This window comes from Athene cunicularia (genome assembly GCF_003259725.1).
Source record: "Athene cunicularia isolate RWA chromosome 26 unlocalized genomic scaffold, athCun1 chr26_part2, whole genome shotgun sequence".
Classification (NCBI taxonomy): Eukaryota; Metazoa; Chordata; class Aves; order Strigiformes; family Strigidae; genus Athene; species Athene cunicularia.
The window spans coordinates 1,400,126-1,423,421 of NW_020799137.1; the positions used below are offsets into that span (position 1 = coordinate 1,400,126).

Genomic DNA, 23,296 nt, shown 5'->3' on the forward strand with positions numbered 1-23,296 from the left:
GTGCCGCGGCACCTCCCGCGGGCAGCCAGCCCTGCTGCGGGGCACAGCCCCGCGCCGGGGTGCGGCGGCACAGCGCGTCCAGCACCGCATCCCCGCGGTCCCTCCGGCCTGGCACCACGCCGGACGCCGTCCCCTCCCTCCCCTTCTCCTCGGCCCCACCGCGGGCAGAACTCAGAGGAGCGGCTCGGGCTTTTGCTGAGCCCAGATGTGGACTCGGGGTGCCCGGGGGAGCCGGCCTGGCACAGCAGCCACCGGGCAAGGCAGCTCTGACCCCGCCAGAGCCAGGAGCCTGGTGCGAGGTGACAGCGGGGAATCGCTGCCGGCCCCAGCAGCCCCACCAGCACGGGCACAGACCCCTTCGCAGAGGAGCACCCCCAGCCCATTTCTCAGCAGCGGCTGCTGTTGGAGCCGCAGGGTTTGAAGTCTCCCTGATTCACTCACCTCACACCGGCACAGACACCCGCCCGTGCGCCAGCCGGACCCGCTGGCACCAGCCGGGGCTCCTGGCGCTCCCGTCCCTGCCAGGCTGGCGCTGCCAAATCCCCACCATCCGCCCCAAGTCCACCTCGGATTGAAGCGAGCCCCTCTTGGTCTGCCCTGGCCCTTTCCTCCTGCCCTGCCACAGTCCCTGCAAGGGGAAGAAACACGGGGCTTGCACCGGGGGGCCTCCACACCCCACATCAGTGGGTCGTTGGCACTGAGGGGGGCTCTGTGGACATGCCATCAGTGTCCCCATCACAGTCTCCTCCTGCTATGGCAGGACTGGTGAGGAAAGCATGGTCACAGCCTGGGGGCTCTTCCCTCCCTCCCCTTCTCCACTTAATGGGGCAGAAAAATCAATTAGTTTCATAATCTTGATCAGGGGGGTTGGGGACTCCTTGCAGGCGCAGGAGTGGGCAGGGGTGGCTCTGCTTCCCCCCCATATCCATCTCAGGAAATGCCTCAAGGCATCACAACACCCATAACCCCCCACACACACACACACAACCCCCTTAGGATTCCCACAGCCCCCTGTACACCCCTGTGCCTCCCCAGTACTCCTTGAGAACCCCCCAGTTTCACTTAGGACCTCCCAGTTTTCTTGAAGTTCTCTCCAGACCCCCCTAAAACCCTGTGTACCCCTCCAAACCCCAGACCCAGATAGTCCCCACTGCTGACCCTGAGTGCTTCCCACTTGCATTCTGGGCACTGGGATGTGGCACCCTCCACTGAAGCCACACTCAGGAACAGGGGGCTGCAGAGACCTGGCAGATGGGGAAACTGAGGCAGGGAAGGGGTCTGACTCGCCTGAGCTCACCCAGCAGAAGAGGATCAGCATCACATCCCAGCAGTTGGTTTAGTCCCCTGTCCCTCCAGGCAGCACTGCCCCTGGTTCCCCGATCCCTCAGGGGTGCAGGGGACTCCCCCTGTGGGTCCCTGGGGCCTGCGTGGCCCCCGCGAGGGGGAACCGTGGCCAGGCTGTGCCTCTGCTCCAGCTCTGCGCTGCTGACCATGGTAATAGCAGGGTCCGATTTCCCCGAGGCAGCGAGGCCGATGCCGCGGGGGGTGTCAGCCAGCGCTCGCCTGCCCGTGGCGATGAGATCAGCCACGGACCCCAACCACACACCTGGCTGCCCTGCCAGGGGCTGCAGAGCTCAGCCGGCCCCGCTGCGGGGGGGGGCACAACACAGTGTCACCCCTCTGACCCACCCTGAGCAGTGGAAACCCCGGAGGAAGCGTGTGTCCGTGGGGGGATCTCCGGTTGGTTCGAGAAGCCTTGCTCGGGGTCACGGTGGCGGCACAGGGAGCTGCAGCAGCCACGGGCGGCGGTCGGGGAGTCCCAGGGCAGCACCGGGGTGGGGGAACATTGTGACTCAGCCTGCTTGCGAAATTCTTATTTTTCCCATTTTTTGGACAAACCAGTGGCCTGGGACACCTCTGCCCGCAACAAGCGAGCCCCTTCACAGGCAGCAGGGTGGCAAGCAGCAAAGCCAGGTCTTGAGCTCCGCAGGTGGCAAGCAGGCAGGCAGCCGGGTCTGGGGGGCTCAGGATCCCCCCAAGCAGCTCCCCAGGGCACGTGGGGGTGTGAGGTCCAGCCCCGGGCTCAGCTCTGCTCCGTGTCCGCGCCCAGCCCCAGCAACAAGCCGTGGAGGCCAGCAGCTTCCCAAATCCTGGGCGTGTGCTGACCCCTGGGTGCCCTGCACCCACTCAAGCCCCCCAAACCCTGGGACCCCCTTCCAAAAGCATGCCCAGTGCAGCCGCTGCCACAGCGGCCAAGCCCGGGCAGCCCCAGGGATCGGCGGGGGCAGCACTGGGCGCCTCGAACCAAACCCCAAAATAAGGAGCCGGCTGGAATGCAGCGCAGAGGAAGGGCGCTTCGATGGTGGCGGTGCCCCGTGGGGTTTTGGGGCCCCTTTCTGGGACTGTCCCCTGTCCCCAGCTGGAGGGAGGAAGCCCGCTGAGCCCCGGCACGCGGCGCAGCGCAGCAAATATTTATCCAACACCACTTCCCCAGCCGCTCCCCCGCTGCCCCCCCAGCCGGCTGGGCTGGGGCCCCGCACACACGCTGGGCCACGTGCGGGGCCATGGCTGTGCCCCGCGGGATGTTCGCAACGAGAAATGACTTCACGGGCTCGCCGGGACGGCAGCGAGGGGTCAGGCCGGACCGGCCAGAATGGAGCAAGGGGCGTTTGAGGGAAGGGAGCAGAGCGCCAGCGCCAATCCTGCTCAGAGCAGGAGAGGAGGGCGGCTGCTCCCCCGTCACTCTCGGGGAGCTGAGCCAAACATCTGCTCCCGCCTCCGGGCTGTGCTGAGCTCAAGTAGCTGTGAGGAAGCCGGAGCCAGGCCAGCCTGAGCGCGGCGGGTGCCAGCTCGAGAGCATCCCTCCTGGGGGGATGCTGCTGGCAACCCCCAGCACCGCCGGAGAGGACCACGGGCTCTGCAGCGCCTGGCTGCCACAGCACCATCGCAGGGGCATGGAATGGTGCCCGGGGTGTACCAGTCGTGCCCTTCCCCACGGCCTCAGTGCCGAAGGCTGCTGCCACGGCTCTGTTTCATGCCCATGAACGAGTCAGGGCAGCACCCGGCTCACGGGGGTGCAGATGCTGCCACCATAGTGGTGGATACAATGCTATCTCCCTTCCACTGCCAACAAAAACCGAGACAACGAAAGGACACCCCCAAATCAGTGGTCTTGGGGTTGCACAAGGATTTCCTCAGGGCACGGCCTCAGGATCAGCTCCGGAGTGACGCCTGCATGCCCCAGGCCCTGCAGCACACACACACTGTCAGCGCTCCCGCAGCCACTGCAGGGAGAAGGCGCTGACTCAGCAGCCAGCCCCGCTCACTCCTGCGATGCTCCCCCAGCCCTGTGCTTGGGGGTGGCAAGATCGGGCCCAGCAGCACTCGTGCTCTGTGCCAGAGGGGCAGGATGAGCCCAGCCTGGGCATCCCCACGGGATTCTGCGACCGCAGGTATTTGAGCAGCTCCAAGGATGGAGCCAGTTTGTCCCAGTCTGTCCCTGGGGTCCTCGCTTGGGGAGCTGCCCGTCCCACAAGCATCATGTCGGGGCACTTGGCTGAGCTGAGGTTTTGTGTCCGCATACGTCACCTTGTGTACCAGAGCTAAGGAGAGGTGCTCCTCCTCCTCTGCACCCCACAAACCTCACCAAGAGCTGCTCTGCCCTGCCCTGACCTGGGTGCACCCTGCCCCGACCTGCTCGCAGCTGGCAGGACAGACTGAGGGAAACTGAGGCACAGCCAAGGCCACACAGCAGGTCCCTTCAACCCCCGCCTGCACTGCCCTGCAGCATGAGGCACACCACAGGCAGGTGCCTGGACCCCGCTGAGCCCTTGACACCAGGCGCAGTGGCCTGATGGACCCCTCTGGGGACATCCAGAGCACCCCAGTGCCCTCATGGCAGCATTACCATTTGTGGACAGGGCTGGGGAATGGGATGGCTGAGGAAGGGTCTGACAAAAGGAGAGTGGCAGAAAGGACATCATACAGGGTGCTCGCCAAGCCTGAGACATGGTGGCGCAGGGCAAAGCAGGGATGAGCTGACGCTTGTCGTGCCCTCAGCCCGGGATCCTGTCCTTCGAAGGAGGGGGGAAGCCCTGTGACCCCAGGCAGGCAGGGCTGGGGGGTGGTAGCCAATGCACCCCACCAGCTCCCGACCGCAGCAAAGCCTCGCAGCACCCTGCTTGCATCTCACCACATCCCGGATGGCCCCAGGGAACACCCAGGGATGACACATGCTCACCCACTCCTGCGCCAGCACCCAGGATCCGTCAGAGCTGCTCACATCAAGTCCCCGAACACAAAGAGTGTGGGGAGGGGGACGTAGCAACATGCAGCCGCACTACGCTGCTGGAGGAACAGCAGCTCCACGTGGAGGAGGTGGCACCGCCTGGACGTGCAGGACGTGGCCGGGACGAAACCAGGCAAAACCTGGCTTGAACATCCCTGCTCGGGTGCTCTCCGCCTCCTCTGCCGCTGCCTGATTCACGCGCAGGTCTGCACACGAAGGCGCCCACGCCGTTGCATCGCGGCCCCAGCACCGTGCTGGGGCCATACAGCCACAGAGGTCCCTCGGCAGCAGGTGGCCACATCTTGGTGGATCTCCCAGTGGGGTGACTTTTGTGGGGTGACCTCCAGGGTCCGGGAAACCTCCCCTGCCTCGCTGGGGTGAGAAAGTGGCACTGGCGGCACCACAGCCCTCCCGGAACTGGCATCAGGAGCAAGGAACAGCGAGCGCACGCTGAGCGGTGGAAAACTGCATTGACAGCAGCCAAGGAAGGGAGCAAAGATTTTTCAGTGCCAGGGCTTGATGCTGTCCCTGCCTGTGCTCTGCCCAGGCCCCAAGGACAGGCAGGACAGGGCAGGAGAGCAGCACCATCCCTATGAACGCTGCTGTGTTAAGCAGAGCTCGCTGCCTGCACCAGGCCCCTCAGACACCACGGAGCTGGCGGCAGCCATGGGCACATGGTGCTGGGGCTGCTCCCAGCCCGGGCTGTGCCGGGTCCCCACTGGCTGAGGGCTGCCCTGCTGCAGTGCATGAGGATACCATGAAAGCAGGAACAAAAGTGGGGCCTTGCTGCCAAACAGGGAAGGCAAAGCCGGAGTTTTCTACTCCCCAAAAGCAGCAGCAGGTTGCTGGTGGAGGGGAACCATGAGTGCCAGCCCAACAGACACAGCCAGGCGAGCACGGCCAGGCAAGGAGCCAGGATGCTGGCACATTCAGCTGATACAGAAACACTTCTGGGGGCTGGGGTGTCCCCAGCTGATCCCCGTTCTCACCACCAGACCAACATCCGACCCTCTCTCTGAGCTGGGCCCCAGGGCCCCCATGCTTCTCACTGGGCTCACCCCAACCACCACCCTGACGAATTCACCCCGACACCCACCCAGACAGTCCCCGTGCCCTGACTGTGTCTTACCTACCTCAGCCCTCCCCCTCCTCAGCGAGCCATGGAGATGCCGGGTCCCATCCCACGGCCCCGCACGTCTCCGGGGAGTATGTGTCACTGCGTCCTCTGAGCTGGCTCTGACCTACTGCCCTACAAGCCGGGGTGTGCGCCAGCGCGGTGTGGGGAGGTGCCGGCCCAGCAGCTCAGGCTGGGGGGCTGATGGTCCCATCTGCAGCACTCGCCTCCTGCCCGGTGCATTAACAGCATGGGGGAGATGGGGCCTGAGGCGGTATTTGCTTTCTAGGTCAGAGCCAGCCTAGGAGGCTGGATGAGGGGCTGTGCTGGATGAGTGCTCCCAGCTGGCGAGGCAGCTCCTCGCCCCGGCTAGCTCTGGGGAGGAGGGGATGCTCCTTCTCCCCTGCCCTGGCTCTGCACCCAGTGCCCAGGCCCCTGGGCAGGGCACCCTAGTGTCCCCCAGCCAGGGACATCCCTTGGGGACAGAGGCCCTGCCATGCTGCCCACTCTGGGGGGCCCCCCACTCCCCCAAGTCCTGCTGTGAGGCCATGGGGGATGGTTCTGTGACTAGGTCACCTCACAGTCCCCTGTGCCAACAACATCCTGGTGACATGGCTGATCCCCAGGACATGTCCCGGAGGATAAGAGGATCCTGTGCTGTCCCTGCTGCCCTCCTGCGCCCATCCATGGGGAGGGGTACCCAGCACCCAGGCTGTCTCTGCACCCACCGGGTGGGCACCAGGGATTTCCCTCAGGGCATATCCAGGGCATCACACTGGGGACCCTGTGCAGGAACAGGGACTGCAGCACCCGGCTGTGGCGGTGACGGCCCAGCTCACTGTAAAAGCCTCACCCATGCTGGGGGACCGTGGTGCTGCCTGGGCCTCGCAGGAGCCTCAGCTCCACAGGGCTCCATCTCCACAGCTCAGCCCTTCCTAGAAGGAGAAGTGGACCCTGCCCAGATGGGGCTGGGCCCAGGGAGGGTTCTGCTGGGGCTGACCCTGCCCGCACTCTGCCTGCTCAGTGGCTGATGGAGGCGAAGTGATGCTCCAGCTCACACCTCCCAGCACTGCCTCTGCAGTCAAGGGCACCCCAAGGTTATCTGCCTGCACGAGCAGCTCTGAGATGAGATGAAGAGGGAGACGGAGCAGTGGAGCCCTTCAGCCACACAGCCAGACCCGTGGCCCAGCCATCCAGGGCAGCCCAAAGCCACCCCATTGCCCATCACCACCCAGTCCAGTGGCCGGTGGCAGAAGGTGGTGAGGTGCCACCTCTGGCTGCCAAGCGATGGGTCATGGTCCCCAGGAGGGCTCCATGCTGTGTTCACAAGCACAGGGCAGCCCCCCAGGGTCACCCCACGTGCCCATGGGGAGGACAGGTCTGATGCCCTGTGGTGCCAAAGACATTCTTGCCCCTGAGCTGGAGCATCACAGAGGCAGAGGCCAGCACAGGCACCCCTCAGTCTGTGTCCCCCTGAACTATAACATGCACCCCAGGCCACACCTGGGGACCAGTGGGCCCCAGGATGGGTGTGAAGCCACGGGTTGTGCTCTATCCTGCAATGAGCTGACATGACTACAGACGCCCTGGGAGGGCTAAAGCAGCACTGTCAGGAGGCCAAATACCTCCTCCTGCTCTGGGACAACTCAAATGCTGGAGTTATTTATTTTCTCCTGTGCTGAAACAGGAAACCTCCAACAGGCCGAAACCCTGGACCCTTGCCAGAGCCAGGGGCACCTCAACAGCGCAGCAGGAGCTGGATGTGTCTGGAAAGAAAATGTTAGCTGTGGGCACGCTGAGTGGTGCCCACCTGGCAGGAGATGCCCCAGCCCCGCAGGTGGAGGGATGGAGGCTGACGGGTGTCCCAGAAGAGGAGGACCCCGCTCAGCAGCACATCCCGCTCCACCACGGTGCCACCCATCGGCAATGACACCCTGGTGCCCGGTGGGGTGCTGAGACCTGACCCAGCCTGTCCCACCACAGGCCACCAGCACTCCCGGCTGGACACAGGACATCCCCGCAGTGCTAGGGTCAGAGGCGGCAGCTCAGACCCACGGCTGTAAACTGGGAAAGCACTTCTGAAAGCAGCAGTGTTTACCCAGCAGGGCTATGGCTCGGGGCTCCCGCAGTCACACACCACGCGCTTTTCTCAGCCACCTGCTCTGGGAACACCCAGATCACCGGACACTTCCTGCACAGCGGAGAGCAGCACGTCCCAGCTGAGGGGCTCACTGGCCCTCAGAAGCCCTGGCTGGCCCAGCACCACCAGCACTGCAAGGGCTACATTGCCTCACTGGTGGGAAAGCAACTCCTGGGATGCGGGGACACGATCCACCCAGTCAGAGTGGCCATGATCGATGTGCTCCTCCATGTGTCCCTGCTACGCCTGGTGCGCCACCACCGCCGGCTGAACAGGAGGTGGTGAAACCTCCAGGAGAACCCCAGCATGGGCACTTACCCCGTGGTGATGTCATCATCCTCTGTCAGCGTCTTCCCCATCAGATCGCTGTCACTCATGTAGCCTGATTTCAGCTCCACGTCATCGGTGTCCAGCGCCTCGACCAGCTCCAGGCGGGAGATGTGGCTCAGCTTGCTGGGGCTGCGCATGGGCATGGTGTGTGAGTAGTGTGCCCGCTCGCCGTGCATGTACCAGCTGGGAGTGCCCTCGGAGCGGCAGGTCCCCCCGACCGATGGCGCGTCCCCCGCCTGCAGGCGCGGGCTCGATTGCCCATAGCGCCAGGACAGCGGGGAGGAGCGGTTGGACAGGCTGGAGATGCTCCGGGGGTTGGCTTCATCGCTGTCGTAGCAGGTCATCTCCAGCGAGCTGCGAGGACGGGGGGCAGGGGGGGTTAGGGCAGGGCACGGTGTGCAGCAGAGGTCTGTGCCCTGCCTCACCTCCCCAGAACTGGGGTTGCAAGTGCTCAGAAAACAAAACTGCTCATTTTGAGGCAGCCAGGCAAGGCCAGAGGCTCTCAAGAGTGTGGGCGCAGGGACATTGTCTGTCCTGGACCCCTCCATCTTCACTGGCAGGGGACAGTCCCCTTCTTCCCTGCCTGGTGCCAGCACAGCGTCCCACACTCCAGGACCTGCCGGGACATCCACACCACCAGCACCCACCAGTGTCTGGTGGTGCCTGTTTCTCCCCAGGGACTGTGGAGCAGGACATGGGGTGCAATGGGGAAGTTTGTGCTTCACAGAATCACAGAATCAACTAGGTTGGAAAGGACCTTGAAGATCATCTAGTCCAACCGTTAACCCAGCACTGACCGTTCTCGACCCCAAGCACCCCGCAGAGGTGATGCTCCCCCCACGGTCCCATCCACCCACCTCGGTGCAGGGGCTGGGGGTGCCACCAGGGCTGGCTGCAAATACACCATGGGAGAGGGGCCAGCACCTCTCAGGAGACAAGCCCCAGCCCCAACACGAGTTGGGATGAACCCCACTAATAGGAGCCTTTAGTGGAAAGCCCAGATGCGCTCCCCCATGCCCAGGCTGTATCACTCCAGACCCAGGAGAGGAGAAATTGGGGTGGTGGCACACTGATCCCAGGGGATGTGGCAGTGGGCCATGCCAAGGCAGTGGAAGCTGTGAGCGAAAGGATGCCGAGGGGTAAACCAGGGACTGGGTCCCTGTGTCAGCATCCCACACCAAACCTCCCCGTCTGGGCAGGAGGGGGTGTCCTGACACAGGGCTGCCTGGCCCCACAGGGCTGCCCACAAGCTGCTGCTCTCCAGCCAGCTCAGAGCCCATGACAGCATCAGGAACGGGGAGTTCAGTTACTCCTCGCACCCCTCAGGGTGTATTTTGGGCAAAAAGCATGTCAGGGAGTGATGCTGAGACTAAATTTAGACACCAAAAATGATTACTTCTTGGAGCAGCTACTTGGGAACCCACAGCCCTCGACTTGGCTCCAAACGTTACTATCAGCGAGCTATTCCCTAGCTTGGATTAAACGCTCCTGCAGGAGCACCAAAAGCCAAACCCCGGCTGCAGTATTGAATTTAAAACAGGGAACTACATAAAAAACTAGGAAGTTTGTTACAGCGGAACTAAAAGGGGCAGCTAAAAGGGTTTAGTTTTTGTCGGCAGCACAAAGGCTATTTAAGGATGTTTTGCCGGCGGCTCGGAGCAGATGCAAACCACGTCTCCAAGCAGGACTAAAGCAAGTCCCCGAGGAAACTCGGGCAGCCCTGCAGCCGGGTGCAAAGGCTGCCAGAAGTACGATGACGTCTTTCAGGAACAAAGTTGTGTCCTAGTGAGGAAAAAGCAAAGGCTGAGCCCCCAGCCACTGGATGGAAGACTACAGTGAGGAGAACAGGAGAAATTTGAGGACTAGTTTGTGGAAGGAATAAAGAGAGAGCCCAAAGCGGCTCCAGGGGCACTGGTGATGTGGGACACATCCAGAGGATCATGATGACATCCATATCGGACACCCTTGTAGGAAGCATTCCCCAGAGCAGAATTAGTGGGTATGTGTCTAATTACAACATAGCAGGGAAGAGCTGACACAGCTTTGGTAAAGGAAAATCCAGCTCACGACTGCGGTGGAGCTCCAGGAGGGATGCAGAGAGCACACTGCTGAGCCTGCTGCAGGCTACCAGAAGGTGGTGGATGAGTGTCCTTGCCAAAGGCAGATTAAGCTTCCAAATAAATTCAGTTGCCATGGGGTAAGAGGGAAGATCCTCACTTATTTAAAAACCATTTACAGGACACGAGTAGGCATCCCTGGGCTATCGATAGTTGGTTTTCTCCACGGCGGGGGTCCAGCTGAGGCCTCTGCCACACCATGGATGCATAGCTCATCAAGAAAAGGAAGTGATAGTGAAGAGTCAAAACCCACCAGCAAGGCTGATTTAATCACCCTTAATATCCTCACCCTATTTCCCTAAGGCTGGGGCTGACTGAAGATTTGCAAAGGAGCTGAGCGCTGGGGCGAGGAGGCAGTGGGGGAAGTTTGACACAGATGAATGCAAAGCGAATGCAGAGCAAACGCAGAGCGAGCACAAAGCAGCCCTGACTCGGCGTGAGCAGCGCCGGGCTGCAAAGCAGCTCCCACGCCGAGCGAGGGGATGGCAGAGCCGTGATGGATAATGCCAGGGAACGGCCACCTTGGGGAATATTGCTGTGGCCCCCTGCAAATCCCACTGCCCCAGTGCTCCGCTGCCTCCTGCTCGGAAAAGATCCAGAAAGTGCAGCAAGGATGAGCAAGGTCTAGAGGAGCTTCTGGGTTAGGAAGAGCTAAGTCAAGTGCGTTGCTTCATCCTGGACGAAGCTGATAAAGGGGCGACACAGGGAAGGTCTGCGGGGTGAAGGCGGGGGAGGAAGCTGCTGCTTTTTGTCCCTTCCAACACAAAAATGAGGATCGAGGTAGACCACGAGGTGGCAACAAACACCAGGAGAAGGCTGCTCGCTGCCTCCTCGGCTTTCCCGACTCGCTGACTCTCGACCCAGCCTCTCTGCAAAACCCAGGCTTCATAAGGCGCCTGCACCAGCGGGGGGATGCCGGGAGGGTGCCCTGGGGAGATGCCCCCTCCCGACACTGGCAGGGTCCGGGCCTGTCTGCCCCGAGCGGAGCCAGGCAAGAGGCTGGAGCTGCCGGGCAGACCTCGAGCTCGTCCAGAGCAGAGCAGCAACTGCAGTGGTTCTAAGTGAGAGAAATGGGGGGGACACAGGTAGTCCCAGGCATGTGTCAGAGGAACACAGGTAGACACTCTGCTCTGGTTCACCACCCAGCAGTCAGGCTGTCCTCATCCTGCTGTCCCCCCCAGCATCCCCCAGTACCCCACTGCTGCCCGTGGGCATTTGGTCAGCTATGCCTGAGGGTTTCTCCATCATCACCTCTACACAGAATCACAGAATCATCTCCGTTGGAAAAGCCCTTGAAGCTCCTCCAGCCCAACCATGAACCTCACCCTGACCGTTCCCAACTTCCCCAGATCCCTCAGCGCTGGCTCAGCCCGACTCTTCAACCCCCCCAGGGATCCGGGGGACTCCCCCCTGCCTTGGGCAGCCCATTCCAATGCCCAACAGCCCCTTCTGCACAGAAATCCTTCCTCAGAGCCAGCCTGACCCTGCCCTGGGCAGCTTGAGGCCATTCCCTCGGGGCCTGGCGCTGGGGCCTTGGCTCCAGAGACTCATCCCCCCTCTCTGCCCCCTCCTGGCAGGGAGTTGCAGAGGGCCAGCAGGTCTCCCCTCAGCTTCCTCTTCTCCAGACTGAACCCCCCTAGTTCCCCCAGCTGCTCCCCAGCAGACCTGTGCTCCAGACCCTGCCCCAGCTCCGTTGCCCTTCTCTGGACACGCTCGAGTCACTCAATGGCCTTTTTGGGGTGAGGGGCCCAGAACTGAACCCACTCAGCGAGGGGCGGCCTCCCCAGTGCCGAGCCCAGGGCTCAGATCCCTTCCCTGTCCCTGCTGGCCACGCCAGTGCTGACACAAGCCAGGATGCCATTGGCCTTCTTGGCCCCCTGGGCACACTGCTGGCTCACTCTCACCCCCCCAGTCCCTCTCTGACTGGCAGCTCTCCAGCCACTCCTCCCCAGGCCTGTAGCCCTGCTGGGGGTTGTTGTGGCCCAAGGGCAGCCCCCGGCATTTGCCCTCAGTGAAACTCCACCAGTTGGCCTCAGCCCATCGCTCCAGCCTGGCCAGGTCTCTCTGCAGAGCCTCCCTACCCTCGAGCAGATCAACACTCCCAACCAACAGGGTGCCATCTGCAAACTGACTGACGGTGCACTCGATCCCCTTGTCCAGATCATCAATAAAGATGTTAAACAGGAGTGGCCCCAAAACTGAGCCCTGGGGGACACCACTCATGACCGGCCACCAACTTGATTTAACTCCATTTACCACAACTCTTTGGGCCTGACCATCAAGCCATTTTTTTACCCAGCAAAGTGTGTGCCCATCCAAGCCATGAGCAGAAAGAGTACAGATCCTGAGTCACGGGTAGGGATGGAGCCTATGGTTCAAACCTGGGCAGGCACAGGGGATCCTTTCACCTCTGTTTGTCCATACAGGGACACTCGACCACTGGGAACAGACCTTGACCCCTGCCTGGGATCTGGGGGCAACTGGCTCCCCTCAGTGCCACCCCCACCCCTCCCCACTACCCCAGAGCACGCGAGGCAGTGTCAGGCCCAGAGCACTGCCAGGGACAGGGCTCAGCTGCAGCCCCACGCACAGCACCCACAGATCTGGGGACATCTCTCCAGAGAGAGATAGGTCCCCAGGGCATGGGGCATAGCTGGCTCCCTCATGGCCCTAACTCTGAGCAGAGCCGCTTTCTGGCCGCCTCAGCCTCCCTCACTGCCCCAGGAAGGACACTGGTTGTGGGGAAGGGGTGGTGGGGGTCCGGTGTCAGCGCTTCACCTGTGAGACACCTGAGAGCCCCTCAGGCTGGACATGGTCTCCTCCAGGTTCTGCCGAAGGTCCAGCACATTCTGTACTGTCCTCTTCCTCTGGGACTCGGGGTCTGCGGAGAGACAAGGTGGTGGCTTTAAGGGGATGAATGGCTCCTGTGCCCCTCTGCCCACAGCTGTGCCCCCCAACCCCTTCCCACACCCCTCTGTCCACAGCTGTCCCCCCCAGCTCTCACTCTGCCCACTGGGAAGGGACAGGCAGGGCTGGCACCAGGCTGGAGTTGTACCACCACAAAATGCCACCCCCAGGCAGTGATGGGGATGTCTGCTGCAGGAAGGATGAGCTGGGCAGCAGCCAGCAAGGCTGAGGGACCCAACTGGGACCAGGGGACCCACACAGGTGACAGGAGGTCGGCTACAGTCAGGCGACCCCCAAGCACTGTGACTGCTCCATGGGGCCACACAGGAGCACCTGCCCTGGATCAATGTCCCCAAACGTGCCCCTGCATCCCCCAGGTCTCCAGCCCAAACCCACGGGCGCTGCAGCAGCAGCACCCAGCACGCAGCCAGCAGGAGCTGAGGAGATGTCGGGGAGCAGTGCAGCCAAGCCCCACTCGGGCTCGTGCCCAAGGAGGGGTGGCTGCTGCTGCGGTGGGAGCAGCTGGCAGAACCAAGCCCCCCACAGGCACAGCCCGGGGCTTGAAACTCCCAAACCTCAGCTGCGCTGGGGTTTCTCCGGGTGTCACACCCACAGGTATGCACCCCCCAGCCTGCACGTGTGCATACACCCACCTGCACCACAACCACTTGTGCACACACGGGCAATTACACACACACACATATCCAGACACACCTGCACACACAAGCGTGTGCACACACCCCCAGAGACACACACAGACATGAAAGCGCACACACGTGCACACACACACACGCACACAGAGAATGGGGGTCACTCCTGGCACAGCCCTGGCAGCGCTGCCGAGCTCGGCTCAGCCCCCACGCCCCCGACCCGCTCCTGTGCATCCCCGGTGGCTAACAGCCGTGCCCCTGTGGCTTTGATCCCTGATTTCAAGCCCTTTCAGCTGCAGCCTGCCACTGAACCGCAGTGACAGCAGGCGCCGGGGATGCTGGACGTGGCTCCTCCTAATGTAACGTGGCAACCAGTGCTTCGGGATTTGCAATGGCACTGTGTAAGCTGCAGCGACGCAGGGAGCGGGGGGACACCACTGGCACACACCCCGGCAGGCTCCCCACAACAACACAACCACGCACCCAGGGCACGAGCAGGGCTTGTGTCCCCTTGTCCCCATCACACGCCCACCATGCTCTCCGACACGCCGCAGACAGCACCCATGGGTGATGCTGCCCTGTCCCTGGGCTCTGCTCACTCACTGGCCTGGGCAGGAGCACCTCAAACTGGTGAAGCGGCTCCTATTTCCGCATGACCCTAGAAGGTGATGAGCGGTAACAGCCCTGATAAGACAGGTTAAATCAAGCAGGTTAAAGCCGGTTGTAGATGAGGGTAAGCGGACCTGGTGAGCCCACAGGGCACTCAGCGTGGCCTGTACACACCACTGTGTAAGGAGGACACCCAGCCCCATGAATGCCCAACTGCCCTGGTCCAGCTCCCAGAACAAGGCTCAGCAGGAGGCAAATCATGAACTCATTGATAAATATTTGTCACAGCCCACATGTGTTGTAGGAGTTAATCAAAGGCACTGTGCCATCAAGGGAGGTCTCCCCAGAGCCCCCCACCAGTGCTCCAGAGCTGCTGTGGGATGACGAGCGGGCTGGGAAACGGGGATGAGGACAGGGGTGTGCAGGCAGCAAGGGCAGGGGGACGGAGGGACGGAGCGGAGGGGGCTGAACACACAGAGACAGAGCCCAGAGGCTCGAGGGGTCCTGGCTGTCAGAGGCCAGCGCCCACCCTGCTCTGCAGCTGGGGACAGGGGGACTCTGTGCCACTCCAGTGCGGCAGCCAAAAAGGGCCATCTTGGCAGATCAAGGGTACCTCAAAGTCACCAGGACCTGCCCTTGTGCTCCCTGGAAAGACAGATTTTCAGGCTTGAAATGGCAGGGCAGAAACCTGAGGCCAAGTCCACTTCTGCCCCACATGCAGTCTATAAGGCAATGGAAGATTCTGAAGGGGAGGCACATCCGAACCTTCGGGAAGTGCAATAAAACACCCACCGGAGTCCCCAGGTGGGTCCTTGCAAGGAAGGACTCAACACCGTCAGCTCCTCTGCCCTGGCTGCATTTGGTGGGTGCAGGACAGCCTGAGCCCAGCTCCTGCAGCTGGAGAAGGCGGCACACACACACCCCGGCAGCACTGTGGCCCTGGGGCTGGGACAGGAGGGCGCACGGTGGGATGGAAGAGCCACTGTTGTCCCTTGGCACCGCCAGCGGCTCCCACGCCCCTGGCAGCTCGGCAGCATGTTCCTCCTGGGCACAGCTCCCTCCCCAAAACACCCCGGCTGCCTCCCCCGTGGCCACCCGCAGCCATTCCCCTGGGCACGAAGCCAGCGCTTGGGCCTGGCGCTGCCTCCTCCCCGGGCACCACTGCCAGGGGGGCTGGTCCAGCCACCCCCACCCCAAGGAGCAGTGGGACCGGGGCGAGCACTGGCTGCATCCCCAGCCACCCCGACAGAGGGGCTGGCATATGGCTGCCACCCACCTCCCCCGTACCCCCGCTGCTGCTGGGGGACCCCCCGCAGCGAGGACCCCCAGGACACCCAAGGTAAGAAGTGGCACTCAAGAGCTCGGGGCCCAGCGTTTCAGGGCAATGGCACTGACCCGCATCTCCAGCTTCACCTGCAGCACAACTGGCCATCCATGCCTGACCCCAGGTTTTGGGTGACAGTCCAGGTCACTCCAGCCTCTCACCTGGGAAAGGGCCAAACTGGGACTCAGGATGTGGCTCACTCACCTCTGCCCCGTGTCCCACTGCCTGCGTCGCTGACAGTACTGAAGTGCCACTGCCTGTCCCCACTGTCCTGGGCCGGAGTGGTGACACTGGGGCCCCCACAGTCTGTTTTCCAGCTGCAGCAAGGGGCCAGGGGCTGTCTCAGGGCTGGCTGAGTCGCTGCATGCCGGAGCTGAGCCGAAACCAGAGCCGCTGGGAGAGGCTGGAGTGTGGGAACGGCAGGAGTGCGCTGGATTCCTCCCTGCATCGATTTAGCAAGCTTGCCACAGCCAGATGTTTCCAGCTGCTGGAGCAGAGAGCAGCAGGGATGGCTCAGTCTGTGCTGTGGCAGGGTCAGTTGGACACCCTGCCTTGGCCAGCAATGGCCAGGACATGTCCCGCAGTGTCCCCCACTCTGCCGGGGCTGCAGGCTCAGGGACTGGCTGTCCCCTCCACCCCAGCTCCAGGCTGGCTTGCAGCCCTGTTCACAGCTCCCTGACACTCTCGCAGGCTCTGTCCTGCTGTCACGAAGGGAAGGGGGAGCTGGCTCCGGCCCTCTGCTCCCCGAGCCCGGCCACACAGAGGGCAGCCCTGAGACACAGTCACTGTCCCCAAGTCCTGTGTGGGAATGCCACCAGGCCCCACTGCCTGAGTCGCTCTCGCCTGTGCCAGGCTGGGTTAACCTGCCCATGCTGGCTCGCCCTGCTGCCCTTGCCTGCAGCCACACCTGGGCAGCTCTCCCGGACCCACCACGGGCCCTGCCCCTGCTCCTTTCTTAACTGAGCGCTCTCAGCGCTCTCCAACGGCAGCAAACAAAACGCGGTTTGCTTTGCACACGGGGAAACTGAGGCAGAAGTGCCAGCCCACCCGTGACCACCCCCCTGTCTGCACGCGCCCTCCCGCAGAGCCTCCATCATCCCAGAGGCGCTGCCTGCAACCCTGCACCCTGTGCTGCACATCTCCCCTGTCCCCTGCCCTGCCCAACGGCGAAGCTGCAGGTACCATCGCTGAGAGACGGGGCATCGGCACGATGGGATGTGGGGCTGGAGGCAGCTGAGGAGGAGGAAGAGGAAGGAGAGAGCTGTTGTGCGAAGGGCTGGCTCAGGGCAAGGTGCTGCACGCTGTGGGTCTGACTGTGCCAGGCACTACAGAGCCAGGGCGGGAGGCGACCGGGCAGCTCCAGGGTGTGCCCACATCCAGCCCTTCCCATCCCCTCCAAGAGCGAGCGGTGGCAGCTCCTCTGCCTGCACGACGGGGCACAGCCGGGGGCTGCCGACGTGGCCAAGTACGTCAAGGAATGAGGAAATCATCAACTCCAAATGGCTCGTGACAGCTCATTTCAAAGGAGCATGTGGCCAACAGCTCCCGCTGAGCCCAGGCAGAGCCGTGTCCACGGGACACGTGTGCCCCATGTGCCTTGGCACAGAAACGTGTGTGTGAGTGTGAGTGTGTGTGTGTGTGTGTGTGTGTGTGTGTGTGTGTGTGCCGCCCCAGCACTTGTTTGCATCATGCATATGTTCATGTGCGGGCCACATGGTAGCAAACTCCTTCTCTGCCTGCAGAAAGGTGCGTGTGTGCATGTGCAGGCCTGTGCCGGCAACCTCGCACGTGTGCCCACGTGTACGTGTGCAGGCACGAGGATGGCAGCAGCCGACGCCAAAGCTGGCAGGAGCGTGCTGAGCTCGCACGGAGGCACCGTCTGCGCCTCTGTTCATACGCTCAGCACGAGCGTGGCACTCGCACGCATGTTTTCTTGCCCCCGCTTCCTCCCCAACCCAACCGGTCTCATTTCAGATCAGACTCAGAAAGGACTCCTGGCGACCCAGTAAAGATTTTAATGGCAAGCGGGAATTTGCTGTAAAAGGCCCCGTGGTGTTTCTGAGTCATTACAGTGGGCCCCTATTACACAGTAGCTGTAACGAATTTCCCCAGGCCGTGAAACATTTTTAACTGGTTGCTCAATTCCTTCCAGTGCATTGAAAAATACACTAATAAACTCTGCAATAAAAAATATTCTCCCAGGGCCATGGGACTCCTCCAGCCCAGCCGAGCTCCCCGGCTCCACCAACCCTCACGCAGATACACGCTTCTCCCACCGCGCTGCTTCAGCCCATGCTCCCAGCTGCGTTTATGAATGAATCAGCCCAGGCGCCGTTTTGCTGGTATTTTCCTTGCAAACCCTCTGCTCTGGCACCCAGAACCCGCTGCAGCCGAGCTGCCAGCCCAAAGGGAGACCCGAGGCCCCAGGCCTGATGCAAACCTCGCTGAGCCCTGTGGGTTCCCAACTTACACCCCACAGCGTGTGATTCCGTTACCGGTGCCTTGGCACGCCGACAGCAGAGTCTTTCCATATGGAGTAAAATGGCTTTATCTTGCATTTCTTACATCCAGCTCTGATTCACGCTCCCAGACGGCCGGGCAGGGGGATGGTCACAACCTGAAATCCTTCTCCCTGTGGCTTAATTTATTCCCTTCCTCCCCCCCCCACAACTACCAAACAGGCTAAAGGAGCAGCAGAAATGGCTAACGGGCTCTGGGGGGTGACTGCCAGGTTCACAGTGTTTGCTTCCACCACTGGCCCGATTTTCCAGCCCAGCCCCATCCCTGCAACCCCTGTGTGCTTCCCCCATGGATGTACTGGGACCCCCCAAAACCACCCCTCTCTCTCAGGAGATGCCCCAGGGCACCTCAGCTGGGCAGAACACATCACCACCACCACCCCCCCCAGTGTCCCAGGAGGGCATCTCACCATTTTGTGCAAACCTGTTGCCCCACCCCATCGGAAAGCAGCAGGTTCGTTAGCACTGCCATGGTTTATTTGCTTTAATTGCCAGTGGCTTCTTGGTGTGAGCAGAGGGCTGGCTGCCAACCAGCAGCGGTTCTCCTGCAGCAGGGTTGGGAGTGGGCCCTGCTCCCTGAGGGGCAGGGATCCTTGTGCCACCCAGCACCCTGGTGATGGAGTACCTGGGTACCCGGACAGCTGACTGGTGCCTCCAAAACACCCCAAGCCAACCCAACGGGGAGAAGCATGGCCACCATTCCCCAGATGAAGGCAGCGGTCCCTAGGCTGACAGAGCTGGAGATGCTCTTCGCCAGGAGGCAGAGGCACAGCCAAGGGTGATGGGGAACGTGCAGGGGATGCGGCAGATACCTGAGGATGGGTCCCTGTCCCCACCTTCAGCCAGGGCAGGCTGGGTGCCCTTCTTGCTGCCACCCCACACGTAATGTAATCCTGGTGGGATGAAGGATGTGGGGAGGGGACTGGATACAGCCCAGCGCATCCAGCACTCACCCTTGGCAGAGAGAGGACAGCCCAAGCAGCAAAAGGCAGGGCAGGCAGTGGGCTTACAGTGGGCAGCACTGAGGGGGACACCATGGCCCACACATGGTCTGAGCCTCCCAGGGAGCACCAGCTCCTGCAGAGATACAGCAAGAGGAGAATCGGTGGCAGGACCTTGCTTTGGCATGGCCCCCCTCATGTCTCATGCCTTGCTGGACCCGTCTGCAAAACAACACGGCTCTGCTGGAGGCTCCAAAGGTGGCTGCAGTGGGGAAGGAAGCTCCTTCCCCTGCCTGCACCCGCCGTCCCCATCACCGTAGCCCACGCAGGCTGGGGCAGCCCTGCACCACGGCAGGGGCTGTCACCTCCCCGCTAGTAGGCAAGAGCAGAAAATTAGCAGCGGCGCAGCGGTGACACACCGGGACTTGAGCCGAATCAGCACTTCTGGGGCGATCACTGCTGCTAAGCCTTGCGAATCAGTGCTCGTAATGAGGGCAGGGCTGAGAGACCTGGAGCCTGGACCCCGTCTGGCTCCAGCGAGCCAAGCTTTTAAAAGGGATTCAGACTTTCTCAGGCTAAAGCAGTCATAAATCTAGTTAATTGGGTCTCTCCCATACACAAGTTTCCAAGTGAACCCACTGGAGAGATCCAGCCCGGGCCTCCAGCCCATTTGTGGGTTATTCTTTCAATGGATGCTGAGCTTGGCCCCAAATCACCCCACCTGCACATCCAAATTATATCTCCTTTTGCAGCAGCAAGAGCCTCTAGCTGCTCAACACCCCGTGCATCCCACCTCTGTGCTGCCCTCCGCTCCCCCATGCTGCTCAAAATCCCCCGGGTCAGGGCAGACCCTGCTCCTGCACGCAGCACCGCACACCCCTGCAACACAGCTGCCTCCAGAGCTCCTCCTGCAAAGCGTCAAAGGAGCTGGGAGCATCCCAACACCCCCATCCCCTGCACCACAGGTCTCCAAAATAACCCAGGGGAAACACCTGTGCAGCTCGGGAAGGAGGGGGGTCACAGCGGATTCACACACCAAGGAGTGCCCCGAGCTCCGGAGACCAGCAGCAGGAGGGCACAGTGACGCTAACCCGGGGTAACAGCCCCTTGGCCTCAGGCATGTGGAGACGGTGTCACCAGTGGTCACCACACTGGGGGCCTGACCTAAGCTGGGGCCTTGCAGAGTGGGGTCAGGCTGGTCATGCAGCACTCTGTGCCTCAGTTTCCCCCCTGAAGTGTGCTGTCCAGTCCCCCCTCCTGCTGGGGTTAGTGTTACTGGGGTATGCCAGTGCTGCCCTGGCCAGCCTGGGGATTTCAGACACCCCAAATGCTCCACACGTCACCTTTAATGAAGCCACCAGCAGACATTCAAGGCAATGCTAAAAAAAAAAAAAAAAAAAAAAAAAAAAAAAAGAGCCAGAAAGGGGGGGGAAGCATGAAAAAAAAACCAAAATAATCCACAGCAAGGCAGAAGGTGCAGACGGGCCCCAGCTCAGAGGCCCCAGAGCAGCCGGCGGCAGCGGGTTCACGCTCCCCACGCGTCACCAGATGCGGGTCGGACATTGTGGAAATTCAAAATTCCAGATGGCTCTTTTTGGGTGGGTTGGGTTTTTTTTTTTTTTTCCTTGCCTCATTTCCAAGGCAACAAGACTCGCTGTCATCTGCTAGTTGCCATAGAGATTTCACCTGATTCTGCTTCAGCGGAAGAGAAAGCCGGGCGAGCTCGCTGCTGCTGAGGAGCCACGAGCCACGACCGCCTTCAAACTTACTGGGAAGAGCAGAGATAAATGGGGCTTTATACGAGGGAGGCAATGGGCTGATTCAGAGGATCAAAGGAAGGAACTGAGGGTTTCTATAGCACAAATCAGCCCTTCACTTAACTGCTTCGGTGCCCTCCAGATGTGCTCTACATCTGGGGATGTTGCCAACCCCCACTCCAGGCTTTGCCTGGTGGAGGAGGCGGACATGGGTGCAGGGGGAATCCTGCACCAGCTTCTGACAGTGTCTCGAGAACCAAGCTGGGCTCCCTGCAGGGATCACATAGCGTGACAGAGGGCACAGGGACAGGGAAGGTCACAGCCATGTCCTTCCTCCCATAACTACCCCCCCTCACTGTGCACAACCCGTCTCCAAAGGCCCCGTGGTCTAGAGGGCGAGCAAGCCAAGGGGAGGATGGGGAGAATGCAGAAGCAGCCAGGCAGGAGGGAGACTCTTGGGCAAGGGTGGAGATGCCCGTGGGCTGTGCTCAGCACAGCCTGGCCACCACAAACACGGGGGTTAAGCGCCACACACCCCTGGGTAGCCACACACAGTTGGTCACAGACAGCACGTGTTCCACATTGGGCACTGGGGTGTCTCAACGGCCCCGTGGCTGCTGAGGATCCTCCATGTAGATGGTGTGGATGTGTCTGTACCCCAAGCCCAGCTGCAGCGTGTGGTTCACAGTCGTTCTCCCAGACCTGCGCTTGTCCCCAGGTCCTGCAGCAGTTTTACAACTGCCTGCCCCCCTCCCCAGAATAACTGGGCTGCCTGGGAGCGGGCACATCACCGGCATACCGCCCTGCACCACTGCGCCTCCAGCCACGGGCACTCCTGCCCTTCCTTCTCCAGTTGATCTGGGAATAAAAACCTGGGTGAAAACTGAGCACGCACCGTGGGGATTCACAGGCCTTCCTACAAGCAGGGCAGCCACCCAAACTAAGGTTCAGAGAGACACAACTTAAGAGCTCCCCAGTCTGCAACAGCAGCTCTTGGAGTCAGTCAGATGCCCCAGATCAGCAGATCTGAGGACTCAAGGGAGCCAGCCTGCCCTGCCCAGGGCTCCCTTTTGCTGAGGACACTGCACCCCTTGTGCAGAAGAGAAGATCCCGGGTGCTGGTGGGATGCTCATGGTGGTGGTCACCCCTGGGTACAGCAGGCAGAGGTCCCCATGCTCATCCCTCCCCGCAGCAATCCTGGCTGAAAGGGCATTTATCAGACCAGGAGCCTGTCATTATCAGATCCTGGAGCCTCCCCAGCCCACGTCCCCTTACTGGGGCCGGCGGGGAAGGGTCCAGCCGGGCAGCTCTTGGCTCGAGTTGGCTCCACTTTGCAGGGAGAACAGAGTTATTAGTGGAGCCAAACTCCCCATTCCCAGACAGAATACGGCCATGCTTGGGGAAGCTTTATATTCACAGAGACAAACAACTCACATTTGCTTTTTAACTGTTGGAATTGCACCCACTGGGACGGAGTGAACAGGGAGCCTTTTGTCCCCCTCGCCTTGTGACTGCAAGCTTTGTGCAGAGCAATGCGTTGCAAACACAATTCTCCCCGGCCTCAGCTGGGCTCTGGTAGACACTTGGTCTGTCTGTCCATCACCAGATCAGCCAAAGAGCCCTCGTGCTTCTCCAGTAAGAATGCAAAATGTCCTCCCTGGCTCCCCCGCAGCCTGCAGAGCTGCTCTGCACTGAGCGGCTTATCAGAGCCACCAAGACAGGCCCAAAATGCAGCCAGCACCAGAGGGTCTTCACCTCACCAAGTAACAGGCGTGAGAAACCAAAGCTGCAGGAGGCTATGGGTGGCAGATACGCTCCCTCGGGTTACAGCTCGCCTGGGAGCGAGGGAGAGCAGCTCCGAGCACGGAAAACCCCAGCGCAGCATGGGCACAAAGACCAGGTCACGGCGAACCTCCAGGGAAGGTGTCCAAGTCACCTCCAGTCTCTGGAGACCCCCAGGCCACTGCTGAGCTCCTGAGTATCGGAGTGGACTAGACACTCACCAAGCCGCCGTGGGCACCGGCGCTGCTCAGAGCTGCCACCCTGGCGAGGGGCAAGGGACAGCCCGTCCAAAGCAGGACGTGTCCTTGAGGCCCAGCAGCACCACCCAGGGATGAGCATCCTTCATGTCGGAAGTATGAGACCTCTGCGGTGCTGCTCTCCTCCAAACCCTCAGCTGTGGGAAGGGGCTCGACCCTTAAGAGCTCACCCTGGGCTCTCTGCAAAGCCTGGGGGATGCCGGGCCATGAGTGTCCAGCTACAGGCAGGCCCAGACCCCAGGGAAGGTCACCGGCTCTTGCAGAAGGTGGTCCCCCAAGAGCACCTCAGAGATGAGCCAGGGCAGGAGGCAGAGCACTTCAGGCTCCCCCAGCATCGGGGGGCAAACCCAGCTTAAACGAGTTCCAGGCTTGTGTGTGGATCTATTGTTGCTACCTCCCACGGGAGGAGGAGATAACCGAGGCTATTTTTGCTTCCATCTGGGGAATCGTTTCCCTCCAACGTGTACTGCCACGATGCTAATTTTTAAGGCTGATGATTAATTGATGTCAGACTCATTATGGGGCCAGTGGATCCCTCTTACCCAGGAGTGCCAAGGACGG

At 61.4% G+C, this 23,296-nt stretch overlaps 1 protein-coding gene across 1 annotated transcript in view; it reads right to left on the reverse strand.

The window, feature by feature from the left end:
- Nucleotides 1-23,296, reverse strand: part of NAV1 (neuron navigator 1) — a 59,144-nt gene that overhangs the window by 19,686 nt on the left and 16,162 nt on the right. Inside the window, exons 2-3 of the mRNA XM_026864386.1 lie at nt 12,768-12,870; nt 7,861-8,226 (exon numbers count right to left, since the gene is read on the reverse strand). Coding sequence (XP_026720187.1) covers nt 7,861-8,226; nt 12,768-12,870 — 469 coding nt within the window. The remainder of the gene's footprint in view (nt 1-7,860; nt 8,227-12,767; nt 12,871-23,296) is intronic.